Genomic DNA, 19,472 nt, shown 5'->3' with positions numbered 1-19,472 from the left:
TGGACAACGTTCCTCCAGGCCTTCCTGTCCTCTACCATCCCCCAGAGTCCATGTAAGCTCACACCTACTGCTTCAGTGACTCCATCCAGCCATCTCATTCTCTGTCGTCCCCTTCTTCTTTTGCCCTCAATCTTTCCCAGCATTAGGCTCTTCTCCAGTGAGTCCTTCCTTCTCATTAGGTGGCCAAAGTATTTGAGTTTCATCTTCAGGATCTGGCCTTCTAAAGAGCAGTCAGTGTTGATCTCCTCTAGGACTGACCGGTTTGATCACCTTGCAGTCCAAGGGACTCGCAGGAATCTTCTCCAGCACCAGAGTTCAAAGGCCTCAATTTATTTATTTATTTATTTATTTATTAGTTCAATTTATATATGCCGCCCTTCTCCGGAGACTCAGGGCGGCTTACAATGCATTAAGCAATAGCCTTCATACTTTTGTATATACCTGCTTAGTAGGGCTTTTAGCCCCCCCCCACCCGGAGCGGTGTTCTATTTTATACAAAGTCAGCTTATTGCCCCCACAAACCGGCTCCTCATTTTACCTACCTCGAAAGGATGGAAGGCTGAGTCAACCTTGAGCCTGGTGAGAATTGAACTCGCAGTAATTGCAGGCAACTGGCAGCTAAGTACTACTTTAACAGCAGTAGTTTAGTCCACTGCGCCACCAAGGCTCTTTGGCGCTCAGCCTTCCTTATGGTAAAAAGGGTTTAAAGATTCTTTTTAAAATACCTTGCTGTTTGGCCCTTGTGATCCTCTCAGGTTATATTATTCCTGCTACACTTTCCTTGACGTTGTACCAGAAAAAAAGAAGACCAAGCCTTTCACTTTAAAAAAAAGACTACGGAAAACCCCAGCTCTTTCTCTCCTGAAATTGTCCTTTTTTACCAGACAGCCTGGTTAAAAATTGAAGCAGCAATGCTGATGAAAGGAGAGGAGGTGTAACCAAGAATAAATTATGTAGGTTATCTGCCATCTTGATTTTCTGCAATTCTCCCTGTTGTAAGCACCCTGCACCTTAGAATATATTTAGAATTGCAGTATGAGAGAAAGGAGCAGACAGAACAACAGAAAATCAAGCAGAGCAAAATTTTCAGTTCTATAAACCAGTGTTTCTGAGAGTTGAAGTCCACTCAACCTAAAGTTGCTGAGGTTGACAAACACTGGGACAAACTAACAGCACCTAGGGAAGTAGATTCTTAAGTTTCGTTTTTGGATGTCACTTGAGTGGTGTAGTAGCCTAGTGGTAAAGACTCTTGCTTACCACTTAGAAGGTTGAGAGTTCAATCCTAGGTAGTGGCAGATGTTTCTCTCCTAGGGTTCAAAGAGAAAAAATCTGCTGTGAACTCCACATGGCATCAGGAAGGGTATCTGGCCAGTAAATATTCAGCTCCATCCAGTTGCCCCGACTCTACCCTAAATTAATGGATTACAGAGTCATAAAAAGGGAGCTTATTTTTGAATGTCACTTGGTTTCAGCATATATATTTGTAAATGAACTCAAATATGACAGATTAGCCATCAAGGATTCCTCCTTTCCAACCAATCGAAATGAATTCATCTTTTCTCTAGACTAGCCAAATTCAAATCCTGCAACCGTTCTTCATACGTTTTTGTCTCCAGGCCTTTAATAATCTTTTTTGCTCTTCTTTGCACTTGTTCCAAAGTCTCAACATCTTTTTTGTAATGTGGTGATCAAAACTAGATGCAGTATTCCAGGTGTGGCCTTACTAAGGCTTTATAAAGCGGTATTAATACTTCACGTGATTTTGATTCTATGCCTCTGTTTATAAAACCCAGGATTGTATTAGCTTTTTTGGCTGTTGCTGCACACTGTTGGCTTATATTTAAGTGATATTTAAGAAGCATTGAGTTACTACTTAAGTAGAATTGAGTTTCATAGAATAATCTTATCAGCCATTTTGATTTTCGGAACCAAGACCAGTGGTGGGATTCAGCCAGTTCGCACCTATTTGGGAAAACCGGTTGTTAACCTTCTAAGCAGTTCGGAGAACCGGTTGTTGGAAGAAATCTTATTTTGTTTTTTTCCACTTTACAGGGCTAATCCTGTAAGGAAGGCAGGAAGGAAATATTCTGGTGTTGTTTCTAGCCTAATATTTATTGCCCTGCTTACAGAAACCGCTTCTCTGGTTAACCCTTATTACATTGTAACAGTTAAGGTGAAGTGCTCATTGACGTGAGTGATGTTGAGTTGGCTACGCCTACATGACCACCAAGCCACACCTACCCAGCTGGTTATTAGGGCAGAGAACCGGTTGTTAAATTATTTGAATCCCACCACTGACCAAGACTACTATGGAACACTCATATAATACAAGCTGAAAGATACTGAGAGTATGTGTAAAGGTCAAGGTGATGGACTAGATTTGATGAGACCAAGGTTCAGATGTAACCTCAAACATGGAAGTGTAGCAGGAATAATATAATCTGAGACTTTAAACAAATCATTTTTATAACTTGTGGAGAAGAAATTAGAAGAAAGAGGGCTACCACTATCATTAGGCCAGCTTTCCCGACTCTGGTGTCCTCCCGATGTTTAGAACTTTAACTTCCAATATTCCCACCCAATGTGTAAATTGGTGGAGAAAGATGACACTCATAATCTAAACATGTCTGGAAAGCACCAAACCTGAGAAAATTAAATTGAACCACTACAATGCCTGTGCTGATTAGGGCATCAGACAATCCTGCAAATATAATGGGCATCAGCTGAGGAAGACTAAGTCACTCAGAATACAAGAAAAGCATTCTTCTCATATTGTAGTCCTTGTCTTGATTAACCATCTAGGCATATTTGCTATATTTCAGGGGGAAACTTCATCTTTCATTCCTCATGCTGTTTCAGGAATTACAAATCTTTCAGATGGCATGTTTTAAATATATTGGACAAACAAGGTTGGATAATATAAGAAGTAACACTTCACAAGCTCCATAATAACTTGGAAGCTTCTTAAATTGCCTGTCTATTCTCATATTCAATAGCAGAGTCTTAAAAAAGCATCACATATGCAGCCTTTGCAAATTATTATACACTTTCCCCCTTTTAAAATGCAAATTAACATTTTATATTTGCGTATCTAGAACAAATTTCCTTAAATATTTAATGGCAAGTCAAAATATTACATTTGCAAGTTCAAATAATAAAAAATTTATCAGCGCTTTGAAAAATTCAGTGGCTGGATTATACAGATTTGAACAGCGCCCAGAGATATACCTTAATGGTAAAGAAATATATTCTATTGAGAGTCACTGTTTGTATCTGAACTGCTTCAGTTGAGCCATTTTGTGAGTATCTGTTTCTAAAATTAAAAAACGTACATAGGGGTTTTAACACATAGAGAAATAAACAGAATTAGGACCAGATGCTGAGAAACAATGCAAGTATTTCAGCCAAATCGGGATGTCTGGTACCTTGTTCTTCTATAGCATTGTGATATGCGATATATAATGAATATGTATAGCAATGGCACTTAGACTTGTATACAGCTTCATAGTACTTTTTTGAAAAGCCGTTGCTGATCAGGCAACTCAGCTGGGATCGTCAGAGCCTTTTGAAAGCATTTTTTTACAATCTCTTCGCCGAAGAGGTTGTAGAAAAAATGCTTTTAAAAGTAAAAAAAAAATGGCCACGCCCACCCAGTCACATTACCCCCCCCCCCAACCAAGCCACGTCCGCAGAACTGGTAGTAACAAATTTTAGATTTCACCACTGCTCTTAGGTATATATTTGGTATATATTCACTATATCACATATCACAATGTGTGTGTGTGTGTGTATATACTGTTTATGTATACATGCACATATATATATATATACATACACTCACACAGAGACATGTACAAACACACATGCTAGAGAAAAGGGGGGGGATATGTCACAGACCCTGCCAGTTAAAAGAATTTTTACTGGTAGGGTCTAGGAAGAGAGCCTTCTCAGCTATTGCCCCCATTCTACGGAACATCGTGCCCTCAGAAGTGAGGTTGGTCTCCATTCTTATGCCATTCCAGAAGAGTATATAGCAGTGATGGCATTCAAATTTTTTAACTACCGGTTAAAAAACTGTAGCTTGGTGTGCGTGGCAGGGGAAGTAATGTCCATTTCCTCCCAATCAGCTGGGACTCGGGAGGCAGAGAATAGGGGGCGGGGCCAGTCAGAGGTGTTATTTACCGGTTCTCCAAACTACTCAAAATTTCCACTACCGGTTCTCCAGAACTGGTCAGAACCTGCTGAAACCCACCTCTAGTTTATAGACCTGGCGCTCTGCCAACTGGCATGGGGATCGGAGAATGGTATTCAAAGCTGAGGGTGGCTAGTGGTTTGAGGGTGCTCCCTCTGTCTCTTAGCTTGTTTTTAGTTCTGGTTTTTCAAATATGTTTTTAACCTTGTTTTTAATTGTATTTTTTTTTATAGCTTTTTATTTGTAAGCCATCGTTGAACTGTAGGAGCTTTGGCGCTCTCTGAGCGTGGTTGTTTTGTTGCTGACATCTTACTACCAAACTAAGTGACATCATCAGGGCACATCTCCAAGAAAACAACCAAACTCAGAGAATATATCAAGCATCCTCCCTCTACATTGATGTATTGGGATATGTTCCAGCCTGTCTGGGCTACGGGGGGGTGGGGGTGGGGGGGGAAGCATTTGGAATGTAGTGCAAGCTAGCATTGCTGGGGCTTAGGAAACAAAACCTAAGAAATACAGGTAGTCCTCAACTTACGGCCGCAATTGAGCCCAAAATTTATGTTGCTGAGTGAGAAATTTGTTGAGTTTTGCCCCGTTTTACGACTTTCCTTGCCACATTTGTTAAGTGAATCACTGCAGTTGTGAAATTACTAACACGGTTATTAAGTGAATCTGGCTTCCCCACTGACTTTGCTTGTCAGGAGGTCTTAAAAAGGGATCACGTGACCCCAGGACACTGCAACCGTCGTAAATGTGAATCAGTTGTCAAGCATCCGAATGTAAATCACCTGACCATGGAGATGCTGAAATGGTCATAAGTGTGAAAAATGGTCACAAGTCACTTTTTTCAGTGCCATTGTAACTTCGAATGGTCACTAAGTGAACTGTTGTAAGTCGAGGACTTACCTGTATTGTTATTGGTGGTTTGTTGCCAAGTCAGCCAGATGTTCAGACTGGATTTGTCCAACTACAGAGCCTGTAGTACAGTGGACTAAAGCACTGTTATTAACATCTGCTGCTTGCAATTACTGCAAGTTCGAATCTTACCAGGCTCAAGGTCGACTCAGCCTTCCATCCTTTCAAAGGTAGGTAAAATGAGGACCCAGATTGTGGGGGCAATAAGCTGACTTTGTATAAATATACAAAAGTATGAAGGCTATTACTTAACACATTGTAAGCCGCCCTGAGTCTCCGGAGAAGGGCGGCATATAAATTAAAGCAAAAAAAAAAAACCTTTCGAGTCTTTCCCAAGGGCCTGGGATAGTCAGATGTGTTATTATTTTTAGGCATTATATAAGGGAGGGAGGAGAGCTCAAGGACTTGAGTTGTGGGCCTTGGCAATGATCGCTCACAATATATAACAGAGGGAGATAACCCTGGATCCTTCCACCAGCATAAGAAATAGAATTATATCCCCCAGGTTGCTGAACTAAGATAAATCTCTGATTTAGCAGTGCTTCTGTAGGTGGGGTATGCCTGCTTACTGAGGTGAACTAATGGTCTGATTTGCCAGGTAACAGTTTAATCCTGTACAATAAAATCATAGTTCATCACCAATTAAGGGTTTTTACCCTGCCTGTTCATTATCTTTAAAAGAATATTGAATCTGCTGTCACCAGATTATGAATTAATGGCATTCGCTTTTTGTTTCACTGTCAAAGAATTATTCGTGGAAATTATTGGTATCTACGTAGGAGTGGTGACATCACCTTCACCATTTCAGAATGCCTTTCTGCTTTAATTTTCATGGAAAGCATTAATTTCCCACCCTTCATGCGAAAGAGCTCTCAAAATTATTACCTCAATTAATAAAGCGGTTTTAAATGCTTGGAAATAGGCCGTCACACCCACACGGATGGAGTCCCCCCAAAAAAAGCAACATGGAGGAGCAATGTTGTGATTCAAGTCTGAGCATTTTTATATGCATTTCAATATGATGAAAAGGAGGCTCCTTGTATCATGACTAGACATCCATCACTTAGCCTTTTTTAAAAAAACTCCATTTCATAGAAACAATGGAAATAGGAAGTGAGATTACTCACTCTAATTCAGGACAGTTATCTAGTAATAACCTAGTCCAATCCAGGTCTACAGCACAGGTAGTCCTCAATTTATGACTACAATTGAGCCCCAGATTACTGTTGTGAAGTGAGATATTTGTTAAGTGAGTTTTGCCCCATTTTATGACTTTTCTTGCCACGGTTGTTAAGTGAATCACTGCAGTGGATAAGTTAGTAACCTGGTTGTTAAGTGAATCTGGCTACCCCCACTGTCAGCCCTGAAGGCCATTTTGAGACTTCAGTGTTGACATACTGGAGAAGGGGGATAGGGAGGGGGAATAGAGATAGTTGGGGTGTTGTAGTCAAAGCAAAATACTTTCTCTTGGGAACCAAGGTCATTCCTGCAGGTGCTCAGAAGGAGGGGATTGGAGTCACCTAGCAACTGGACAATATCCTGACTGGACCATGTGACTGATTGTTTTGAGAAAGTGACAAACTTTTACTTTTAATTAGGTGAAAACCGTGGGAATATTCAGAGTCAATTTTTACCAGTCTGTGCCAATACAACATATCCAATAAACCTATTCTTTGAGGAAATTGCCTGCCTCAGAGTTTTGTTTGCTATGGGTATGTTACTTGGAACCCTGACATTAAACCAACTCTTCTAAATTTTACACTGCAACCAGAGCTGCTATCCGGGGTCCTGAGCCCCGGCTACTTACCTGGTCTACCTGGGCAGCAGAAAGATTCAGGGAAGATGACGCCCCATTGACTTTGCTTGTCAGAAGGTCGCAAAAGGTGATCACAGGACCTTGAGATACAGCAACAGTCACAAATATGAATCAGTTGTCAAGCATCTGAATTTTGATCACATGATCATGGGGATGCTGTAAAGGTTATAACTATGCAAAACGGTCATAAGTTACATTTTTCAGTGCCATTGTAACTTTGAACTGTTACTAAATGAACTGTTAGAAGTTGAGGATTAGCTGTATATGCAGCTTGGGAGCAGCATTTGGAAGAATGAGGAAAATAAACAAGTAATCCAAATCCTAACTTGTTTATTTTTTAGCAGAAATTTGCAGGGAGCAATGGGTTCCAAATTTCCTGGAAATCACCACAGAGCTTTTGAGCTACATTTGTCTTATAAAAAGTCTTGTAATTGTTTTGGGTTTTTGCTTTTTTTTCCCTTTTTTTCCTTTGGGAACAAAACATGATGAAATTTGCTCCAGCAGATGATCTTAACGTTGGAAGATCTAGGTTCAATTTCGAAATGATATTGGAACGATTATGCACAAGGGAGGAGCGGTTAAAAGAAATAATGACATCTCATCTTAAGATGGTATGAAATGGTATAGGGCTTCCTGCCTGAGTAGTGGGGTTGAACTAGAAGACCTCCAAGGTCCCTTCCAACTTTGTTATTCTATATTCTGTAAAATGGATGAAGTTAATTTTGCCCAGAAATTTGAATATAGTAATCTTATTCTCTTCTATTATCGAATCCCACGAAACATGATGCTGTGAAAGACACCAGAATTTCTAAATTAAACATCACAGAATTTTCTTAAAATAACCAAGTTTTATATTCAATCAGCTAGTATCAGGATCTAGAAAACGTCAACACTCAACCATTTAATGAGAGACTAGCATTATTAAGTTTTATGTGGAAAAATGGTAAAAAGGAGCATGTTTGAACCCCATGACTTCTCCAACTCAATATATAGTATGACCAATAATGGCCTAAACATGATTAAGGTTGTTGCATCCTGAAACCTAATTTTCCATCCCCTGCTCTATATTAATGCAAAACTTGAGGAAGAAATAAATAAACATGGTCTGTACACACTACACAGAAGCCAAGAACCAGAGAATGAAGAATTTTCAAATCCATCCATTCTTTCACTAGGGATTCATAATCTGGTACAAATTATTCTGTGCAACTTCTGGATCTGTGATTCAGCCAAATTGAATGCACATGTCATTAGAGAATTAATAAAATATAATTCATCGTCAAGAATATGAAAGCTCAGTTTGGCACCTAAATAGACAATGTCATTCTTATAGAAAATATTGAGATAGCATTCTGGAGTCAAACTAAAATTTCAATTGTAATGTTTTCTGACATTTTCTAAGAGAAAAAAAAATGATGCTCTTTTGTTCTAAAACAGGGCTGTCAAACTCACGGCCCACAGGCCAGATGCGTCACATGCTGGCCACGCCCACGCCCGGTTTAGCAAAGGGGGGAAAAGTCACGATAGGCCATGTGACGATGATGTGACGACACCCCTGATCTAAAAGAATTTCAATAGAATAACATCTGTGTTAAGATTATTGTGAATATGGTATACTGACAGCAAGCTTCTAAGGACCATTGCTTATTAATGTGCCATGCATAAAATTATTTCTGTGTACATTATCATCTATCTTTCTTTCTCTATCTATCTATCTATCTATCTATCTATCTATCTATCTCTTTCTATCTATCCATCTCTTTCTATCTATCATCTATCTAACTAACTAACTATCTTGCTAGCTAGCTAGCTATTTTGAATCATTTTAAGCAATTCTGCGAAGAAACTGCTATATCGCAATAATATATTTGGAAAGTTAAACATGAAAGTCATTAAAATATCTTTGACTTCCTGCTTTTCATCAAAAAGAACACAAGGAATAAAAGTTCTCTCCTGATGTGAAATGCAAGCTGAATGACTCACAAAAAACTACTTCAGACTGGCATTAAAAAGGAGACCAATCCATGGAGCCCAGAAAATTATTATAGGTACATTTTCCAAAATTATATACCACTGATGTTATTTTGTTGAAATATCGAAACATTTGCTGATTAATAGAAACTTTCTCAAATGCACCCAACCAGAGGATCATGGGACTAATGAGCCTCTTTCAAATATTTGGGGGGGGGGGCGGGAATCTTAATTCTGTCTCTGTTGCATCTATGGCTTCTTTTACAAGGTAATGGTGATGAAATGCTTTAGGACTGGAAAATCTACCATCACTCTTACATGATAAGCTGTTCTTTTATTAAATTCTCTTTTCTAAAACATTTGTGAATGCAGCATTTCCTAGCTGAACATTGGTAACGGCAGGGAACGTTCACAGTTTCACAGTCTCACTATCAAACCCTGAAAATTTCATATAGATGAATGTCCATAAATGTTGAAGTATCTTTTAAGATCTGGCAGATTCTCCAGAGTCAGATGTGATGGTTGACGGTGGTAGTCAAGATTATTAAATATCAAATATTTTCACAACTGTAGCAATTTCAACATACTTGAAGAGCAGATTTGAATACTCTGAAAGGTACAGTACCTGAGCAAAAGGGTTCCAAGTACCCTGTTTCCCCCAAAATAAGACATCCCCTGATAATAAGCCCAATCGGGCTTTTGAGAGCATGGCAATAAGGCCAAGCGCTTATTTCAGGGTTCAAAAAAATATAAGACAGAGTCTTATTTTCGGGGAAACATGGTAACACCCCCAATGAAAGAAGACTCCGAGGCTTGAGTTTCCTCAAAGTTCCATTTTACTGAAGATGTCATATTGGCACATCTGGCAAAACCCGAATCTGAAAGCTTCCAGGTTTTCCCCACCCCAAAGAAAGTTCAAGTCCCTGTCCTGCACCCACATGTCCATCACATGATCCAATCAGGCACCATCCATAACTGAAGATACCTCCCAGTCTCCTCATGGCAGCTGCAGGGCACCATGGCCTTGACTCTCTGAGAAAAGAATGTTATTTTGACTATATATCACCCATACTCTATACAAACCCCCCTCTCAATTTCCCACAGTAGAAAATGTAGCAGGCCTGAAGGCCCAACTGTAAAAGATGGCTTCCAGGTCTGACAAAGAGGTCATTACCCAGTGTGGCTCTACTCATGTTTCTGGATTGGATTGAATTGGATTTTCAAAACCCAGAATTTTCCAAGATCTCTTCTGCCAAATTTCTAGAACAGGATTCATTTCTGAGTTCGAAACAAAATAACTTTTCCATTTTTTGCCCTCTTTGTTCCATTTATTACATACATATTTATTGGATTTTATGTTTACATTATGTTTATATTTGTCCTGATTTCTTTTTATTGATCTAAGCCCTCATCGCAGCTTACATATATACAGATAGTCCTTGACTCACAACTATAATTGAGCCCAACATTTCTGTTGATAAGTGAGACAGTTGTTAAGTGAACTTTACCCCATTGTACGATCTTGCTTACCACAGTTGGTAAGTGAATCATTGCAGTTGTTAAGTTAGTAATACAGTTGTTAAGTGAATCTGATTCACTTAACATTGACTTTGCTTGTCAGAAGGTCACAACAGGTGATCAATGATGCTGGGACACTGGAATTATCATAAATATCCAAATTTCAACCACGTAACCATGGGGATGCTGCAATGGTCATAAGTGTGAAAAATAGTCATAAGTCACTTTTTTCAGTGCTGTTGTAACTTTGAACAGTCACTAAATGAACTGTTGTTAAGTCGAGGACTATGTTCTGCCCCAGTTACAGACCACAAAGAACACAGCACACACAAAGTCTGTTCATACCTTAGTTTACTGAATTAACCAGTCTTTTACAACAACGGCTGTTAATTAATTGCATTAACAGCCGCCAAGAATTCAAAGAATAATAACTGAAAGCTTACTGTGGTTGGCAGAATGCCCAGAAGCAATTTGCAGGAAGCTGATAAGATAAGCAAGACAAGACACGAAGGTATGTGAACTAAGTTGATCCCTGCAAATTGCTTCAGTCGGCGTTCCTCCTTAAATAGGCTAAGGGAGTGGCCAATTAGCCCCAAGCCTTACTCTCGAGGAGAGCTCCTCCTGAGGAGCCACTTCTGCCTTTTGGCAGCCCTGCACGCCCGTACATTGAGAAGAGGCTCCTCCTCTTCGTCCTCTTCACTTATGGGAGCTTCTGGAGGTTCTGAAGGCCCTGGCTGAATCCCCGCCTCTGGCACCAAATCTTCTCTAGTCTCCTCATTGTCTGACTCAGGTGCCAGCTGCACAGGCTGCTGGCGAATCACCTCACCAGCTTCCTCACTGTCGGAATCAGCTACCACTAGCGGGCCACAACAGACTATCTGTAACTACTATGTATACAGTTAGTCCTTGACTTACAGTTCATTTAGTGATTGTTCAAAGTTACAACAGCACTGAAAAATGTAACTTATGACCTTCTTTATACTTACGACCATTGTAACATCCCCATGGTCATGTGATCAAAATTCAGATGCTTGGCAACTGCTTCATATTTATGCCAATTGTTGTGTCCTTGAGTCATGTGATCACTTTTTGTAACCTTCTGACAAACAAAGTCAATGAGAAAGCCAGATTCACTTAACAACCGTGTTACTAACTTAACTGCAATGATTCACTTAACACCATAGCAAAAAAGGTCGTAAAATGGAGCAAAGTTCACTTAACAAATGTCTCGCTTAGCAACAGAAATGTTGGGCTCGATTGTGGTCATAAGTCAAGGACTACCTGTAGTATCATATATATGATTGTAAAATCAGTACAATTAAAATCAATATAATTCAGTCTTTTTATTGCCACCAGAAGGGGGAAAGTTGAGCTAAATTACTGGAAATATGAAGTCCAAATCCTGACTTAATGATGCTTCATGGACAGAGGCACACATAACTGTTTCTCACAGTACTACTGACCCTAATGCTACACAATTAATCCCCTCAATGAAAGATATTTTTCATATGTAGCAAACAACAAAGCAAATTATTAGGAAGGGGTGAATGTGTATTATTCACTGATTTTAGATGGTTGAGAAAAGAATGGCTGAACATACTTCCTAGCTATATTTGAAAGTCTGAGAAAATATTTACAGCTTGTAAAAAGTTCACTATGTTCTAATGTATTAATATTTTTGGCTTTCTATCAACTTTCCAGAACATTTTTTTTTCCATCTTGCAGTGGCTGTATAAAACATTTCAACAACAAAAAATGAAGCCAACTGTCTTTTTCATTTAAATAGTCCACCATCCACCTTCTTCTTAAAACAGTTTTCTATTGAGAACACAGTGATGCACTGATTTATACTGTGGGGCAACTTTTACTCAGTATATAAGTAAATGCAGCACGAAATGTAAGCAGGCTTCGTTTAAACCAGGGTTGGGAAACTATGGTCCTTTTACAATCTGTGAACTTCAACTCCCAGAATTCCTGGCTCAGGAATTCTGGGAGTTGAAGTTCACAGATCATACAAAGGCCATAGTCCCCCCCATCCCTGGTATAAACTGTAACAGTTCTCATTTATTATTAATCCTACGTTAATCTTGAAGTTAAGCTTCTTTATAACATCTGTTTATTTGAAGTAAACAGGAATTTAATAAAATGTATAATTCATCTGAGCATAGAAAGGTAAGAAGTGAAGGATGGAATAAAAAAAGTTTTGTAAGCAATAGAATCTTAATCCCCATGACAAAAATGTGTTTGTGAGCTATAAAGTTAAGTGCTAGAATGTAGCATTTAAATTATTATTTTGAATTTGCCGTAACATTTCTACGTGGCAGAAAATGTGATAATTCTGCACAGCTAAATAAGCAATAAAAGTGTTAAATCTGCAAGGCCAACTGCTTTAAAACAATACAAGATGATGTTCTGAAAAAGTTGTTCACAAGCAGGATCTTAGCTGTTCTCCTGTGATCTAATAAAAACTGTCTTTAGGAAAACACAGGACAAAGGCTGAGGGTCAGTCTCTCTCTCTCTCCCTCTGTCCCCCCCTCTCTCTCCCTCTTTCATTCTTTCTTTCTCTCATTGTCTCTCTCTTTCTCCCTCCCTCCCTCCCTCCCTCTCCTTCACACTCCTTCCCTCCCTCCCTCTCTTTTTCATTCTCTCTCTCTCTCTTTCATTCTCTCTCCCTCCCTCACTCTCCTCCTCTCTCTCATTCTCCCTTTCATTCTTTCTCTCATTCTCTCTCTCTTTCCCTCCCCCTTTCTCTCTTTCATTTTTTCTCTTTCTCTCATTCTCTCTCCCTCCCTCCCTCTCTCCCTCTTTCATTCTTTCTTTCCCTCATTCTCTCTCTCCCTCCCTCTCTCTCTCTCTCCCCCTCATTCTCCCTCTCTTTCATTCTTTCTCTCATTCTCTCTCTCCCTTCCTCCCTCTCTCTCCCTCTTTCATTCTTTCTTTCCCTCATTCTCTCTCTCCCTCGCACTCTCTCTCCCTCTCTCTCATTCTCCCTCTCTTTCATTCTTTCTCTCTCTCCCTTCCTCCCTCTCTCTCCCTCACACTCCTTCCCTCCCCCTCTCTCTCTTTCATTTTTTCTCTCATTCTCTCTCCCTCCCTCCTTCCCTCCCCCTCTCTCTTTTTCATTTTTTCTCTCATTCTCTCTCCCTCCCTCCTTCCCTCTCTCTCTCTCTCTCTCTCTCTCTCTCACACACACACAAACACACACACACACAGACCACTGTTCGTTCTCCCTCTTATCTCAAGCGTGAAGCCAGGACCCTGCCCTCCTCTGGAGCAACTTCATCCATCCAGCCATCCTTGGCAGAAGCGCCCGGCCTCCACCTTCCGTCCCTCCGCGTTGCCCAGCCGTCGCCTGGCAACGGAAGCCGCCGCGGCAAGCCCGCCAGCCCGTCTCGTCTCTGCCTTGTGCCTCGCCGGCTTGTGCCTGGACCCGACCCCAACTGAGTGGGACGTTTGTCTTCCTCCTGGCCGGAGACAGACGTTGGCTAGTTCGAGAAAGCCTCGGCCATGTCCCAGAAAAACAAGCTCAACTTCGTGGCTGAAGCTCAGATCTGGTAAAGTCGCCGCTGGACCATCTCCTCCACCCCATCGCCTCCTTTTCTTTTTTTTTTTAAATTTCCCCCCGTGTTCTGCTATGGGGTGGCTTCCCGGGGGCCCCACCCCACCTTTCCGAATTGCTCCAAAACTGGGGATATTAACTGTCTTTCCCCAGTATCAGCCTTCATATGTGGACTTCAACTCCCAGAATTCCCAAGGCATCCTAGCAATTGCCAAAATTTGGGGAGTTGTTGAAGTCCTTTCAGGGTGCCAAGGGTGGGGCAATGTATTCTGATGGAGCGAATGACCTCCAGGTGTGTTGATTAGGGATTCTGAGGACATCTTGAGGAACATCTTGAAAGCCAACTCCCACCATAGTGGAAGTCTCCAAGCTCTAGATATTTACTCAGGAACCCAAATAATTCCAGTGTATCTCTCTCCCATGTTTATTCTAACTCCCTTGTGGCTAATTTGTATTGGACTGAGATGTGAGAAGATACCACATGTCTGTGAAAAAGAGGATGGTGAAAGACAGTAAGGTTTTAATACAGACTGAGGAATCGGTATTCCGGTGTCATCTTAGACTTCCCAAAAGATTGATGCCACAAATATCGTCTCCAAAAAGGTACCTTTCAGAGGTGCTGGCTGCAGATTAGGGAAATCCAAATTTATTTATGCTCCATACCAAATCTGAACATCTAGCAATCACAGAATTTCCCAAAGCCACAGAATTTTTATATATACAGACATCAATACATACACTCATGTCCTTTCTCACAAAAATCTGGATGACTTTTCAAGGAAAACAAGAAAGTGCTTGAATATGACACAGTTTTGTAGTATTGCTCTAGCAGTTGGTTTTATGACACAAAAGTATAGTTATCACAAGAGGCAAAAAGCTGTCTTTAAAACTGACAGCATTTCACAGGGACAGCCAAATTCAAAAACTGACTCTACATTCAAGATTCCAGCCTCAATGTTTTAAGAGCTCTTGTCATAGTTTCTTTCTTTTTTATAAATCTCAAAAGGCAACAGTCTAAAACCTTAGCCAGAAGGACACTCAAATCAAACTTTCTTTTTAAGAATTGTATTGAAGAGAAATAAATTGAAAAGTCTGGAATATTAGGAGTTCATTTTTTCCCCACTTTTTAAATCATCCACCTGTTGTTTTCTATTTCTATTATATAGATATATTTGCTCAAGAAGGTACTTCTATTCAAAGGGTGGCATAAAAATTGGATGAATAATGTAGCTTGTACCTGACAGAATATGATATTTCTCTCTGTTGCCTCTAACTAGAGTCACCTTTTTAAATTTGGTATCCTCAGTTTATTTGACTCCCTATAGAGACTCCCTATAGGGGAGTCATGCTGGCTGGAGAATTGTGGGAGTTGAAATCCACACATCTTTAAACTTGCCAAGATTAAGAAACACTGCTATAGAGTATTTTATGATCATTGTAAATTGGTACTTTTAAATAATTCAATTTACTAAGGCTTTTTGTTTTGTCTGCTTATTGCTTTTATTGATAATTAAAGATATATTTTTTGATATATTGATATACATTTTGGTATATTGCTTGGGGAGAACTGATATCACTATCATTGATAATCACTATCAATACAAGAATATTCTTGTATCCTACTATATGCTACATAAGGCATGGGTATGTTTGAGACAGGTAACCTAGCCAACAGATAAAAGGCATTATGTAAAAGTTTTAATTGCTCCAAATCATGATGAGCAATTGAGATCAGTATCCATGGCGCTCTCTGGGTACAACCATGGTATATGGAAGATTGTAACTTGAAGTGTAGAATGAGTATGTGGTGAAGAGTTTGAATTAAAGGAAATTAGACAAAGGAAATAGTTTCATAAAAACATTACATTTCTAAGAGAGAGAAAGGGGAAGGAAAAATGCGAATGATCTTGTGTGATTCAACCATGCAATAATACAAAATGTACTGAAGCTATAAGGTTAATTAAGAGTGAATCAACTGAATGATGTCAGGAAGTATGAATTAGCATCATCTATACTGTTGGGAGTATGGGTAAAAGTAGAAGATTATAGACTGTATAATGGTAATGAAAAATAACAAGGAGCAATTTATGGAAAAATATGCCACATTCCATATTAATGGAAGAGAAAAAGGTTATTTTGGTTAATGGGTGGAAACAAGGTGAGAAAGTTTTTTTTTTAAGTCATTGGTGAGTATCTACTTTTAAAAAGTAGTACTAAGGTTTCACACAGAACTCCATACTTAGGAAAAGGTCTCTTTCAATTACATGGTTTAAGTAAATTCTGTTCATGTGTACACTTGGCAAAGGAAGAAGTCTAAATCTGAAAGCATGATTCATTTGAACTTTTGTGATGACTGGCTGAGAGAATTAATAAAGAAGAATGCTGAAAGGTTGCTGAATGTAAGACTGACTCTACTCTGGTAGAGTATATGTTGGGAGGAAATGGACATAGAAGAAAAAGAAGTGGAAAAAATGAGGGGAAAAGTAGAAAGGTTGTGGGAAGAAAAAATATGGATCATGTCTGAAAAACTATTAGAATATAAATACATGGATTGACTGGAATAGATGACTCTTCCAAGTGAACAAATGCAAAGTGCATATAAAGAATGTTGATATGGAAGCTACCAAAGAACTGTATGGAAAGAGCCTAATAGGGACTATAAAAAAAAAGAATAGCGGAAATGATACAGTAGAAGAGACAGAAAGAGAGAGAAAAATGTGTATAAGAGAATGTTGTAAAAACATTAGGGTGACTACAACTATTGTGCAGGATACGTACAATATCTATATACTACAAGTATATAGAGAAGAAGAGTGAGAATTTGTTAGATTTATATAATTTATGCAATTTGCCAAAACAACCCTGGGCAATTTACAATAAAAATATAAAGCCAGGAATTAAAAATAAAGCTATAAACAGAAAGCCCAACAAAATAAGCAAAATAATAATAGCACCTGAGACCCATCCACATATATCTCATTCAAGGATTTTATGCTCTATAGAAGCTCATCTTACATTGAAGTCCAATACTTGGGGGGGGAATGTTCCTTGGGATTTCCAAAGAGATAGAAGAGTTGGGACTGTCTGAATCTTGGGAGATATCCCATAAAGGAGGCATGGTGACAAAGAAGATAGACTCCTGGGTCTCACTAAGTGGCATTGTTTCATGGAAGTGACCTGAAGCATGACTGCTGTGCTGGATTTTATAGGACAAGTAGAGACAGCCAGTCCCACAGGTAACCCAGCCTTGTGCTATGAAAGGCTTTAAGAAGGATAACCAAAACCCTTAAAATGCACCTGGAAGCTTAAAGAGAGCCAGCAGGTGTTAAGAGCAGAAAGAGACTTGAGCCCTGGAGATCTTCCATAATGTAAGGAGCCTTAGGCTATAATCTCTCATTCCCAACAATACCAACTGGGAACAGCCATGGAGGAAGGAAGGAAGCCAATGTAGCACCGTATTCCCATTTTTAAATCTTGAAACGGGTTCAGAAGACAGATTTGCATAGAACAAAGACAAGAGGCAAAGTTTAAAAGAGGCAAAGAAAATGCAAAGTGATTCTGATGGAAATATAACATAGTTTTGCAAGTTTCCAGAGTTCCATAGTTTTGCAAGTTTGCCTCCAAAAGAGTGAAAGTAATGAAACAGGTTTCAATGATTTGGGATGAAATTAAGGTAAAGGAATTCTGGAAGTATTTCAGTATTTCACCTTCACATCTCCCTAATTCAGCACAAATATATGACCCAGTAATTCTTTTTTTCTTTTGCTTGTGCTCATGACATTTCTTTCATTTCATCCATAGCCCATAAATTTAGCTAGTTTCCTTTCCTTTCCTTTCCTTTCCTTTCCTTTCCTTTCCTTTCCTTTCCTTTCCTTTCCTTTCCTTTCCTTTCCTTTCCTTTCCTTTCCTTTCCTTTCCTTATCTCCTGACATTAATTTCTTTTTTCCACTGCTTCTCACCTTTCTGTGCTTTGCTTAATACAGATAGTCCTCGACTTACAACAGTTCGTTTAGTGACCGTTCGAAGCTACAATAGCACTGAAAAAAGTGACTTATGATCGTTTTTCACACTTATGACCATTGCAGCAACTCCATGGTTACCTGATCAAAATTCGGACGCTTGGCAACTGATTCATATGTGTGACAGTTGCAGTGTCCCGGGGTCATGTGATCCAGAGTGGGTTTCAGCAGGTTCTGACCAGTTCTGGAGAACCGGAAGCAGAAATTTTGAGTAGTTCGGAGAACCGGTAGTAAAAATTCTGACTAGCCCCACCCCCATCTATTCTCTGCCTCCCAAGTCCCAGTTGATCGGGAGGAAATGTGGATTTTGCAGTATCCTTCCCCTGGTTTGGGGTGGGAATGGAGATTTTACAGTATTGTTGTGGCCCATACGCGGCCTGTGCAGCTAGTAGCTGATTCAGACAGCGAGGAGGCTGGTGTGGTGCTGCGCCAGCAGCCTGTGCAGCTGGCACTCGAGTCGGACAATGAGTAGTCTGGAGAAGATGTGGTGCCAGAGGCAGGGATTCAGCCAGGGCCTTCAGAACCTCCAGAAGCTCCTTTAAGTGAAGAGGACGAAGAGGAGGAGCTTCTTCTCGATACACCGGCATGCAGAGCTGCCAAAAGGCAGGAGTAGCTCCTCAGGAGGAGATCTCCTCGAGAGTAAGGCTTGGGGCTAATTGGCCACTCCCTTAGCCTATTTAAGGAGGAACGCCGACTGAAGCAATTTGCAGGGAACAACTTAATTCACATACCTTCGTGTCCTGTCTTGCTTATCTTATCAGCTTCCTGCAAATTGCTTCTGGGCATTCTGCCAACCACAGTAAGCTTTCAGTTATTATTCTTTGAATTCTTGGCGGCTGTTAATGCAATTAATTAACAGCCGTTGTTGTAAAAGACTGGTTAATTCAGTAAACTAAGGTATGAACAGACTTTGTGTGTGCTGCATTCTTTGGGGTCCGTAGCTGGGGCAGAACAAGTATCCTTCCCCTGCCACGCCCACCAAGCCACGCCCACCAAGCCAGACCCACAGAACCGGTAGTAAAAAAAATTTGAAACCCACCACTTATGTGATCCTCTTTTGCGACCTTCTGACAACAAAGTCAATGGGACAAGCCAGATTCACTTGACAACCATGTTACTAACTTAACAACTGCAGTGATTACCTTGACAACTGTAGCAAGAAAGGGTCATAAAATGGGGCAAAACTCACTGAACAAATGTCTCGCTTAGCAACAGAAATATTGGGCTCAATTGTGGTCAAAAATCGAGGATTACCTGTGTTGCTTACCCCAAAAAGGAACTATGTGATGGATACCTAGAATAAACATCTCATCACCAACATGCCATGTGCCCAGCTGTGCTATTAAAACAACTGGTTTGTGTTTTTGTTAACACATTCCTCCTCTGCATGGCCACTAAATGCAAACCAAGGTTAAGTCAACATGACAACATACACAGGGATGGGTTTTACTTACCTTTACTATAGGTTTGCAACGGGGC

The 19,472-nt window shown here is 40.0% G+C and overlaps 1 protein-coding gene across 4 annotated transcripts in view; it reads left to right on the top strand.

Moving 5' to 3' along the window:
* The first annotated feature begins 7,373 nt into the window (after positions 1-7,373).
* Positions 7,374-19,472, top strand: part of CIMIP1 (ciliary microtubule inner protein 1) — a 59,715-nt gene continuing 47,616 nt past the window's right edge. For all 4 annotated transcript variants that reach the window (XM_034433085.3, XM_034433086.3, XM_034433088.3 and 1 more), the window contains exon 1: positions 7,374-13,969. In XM_034433085.3, the coding sequence (XP_034288976.1) occupies positions 13,923-13,969 (47 nt within the window). In that variant the 5' untranslated portion in view covers positions 7,374-13,922. The remainder of the gene's footprint in view (positions 13,970-19,472) is intronic.

This window comes from Pantherophis guttatus, chromosome 3 (genome assembly GCF_059756535.1).
Source record: "Pantherophis guttatus breed Tessera chromosome 3, ASM5975653v1, whole genome shotgun sequence".
Taxonomy (NCBI): domain Eukaryota; kingdom Metazoa; phylum Chordata; class Lepidosauria; order Squamata; family Colubridae; genus Pantherophis; species Pantherophis guttatus.
This window is presented reverse-complemented; position numbering and strand designations above follow the sequence as displayed.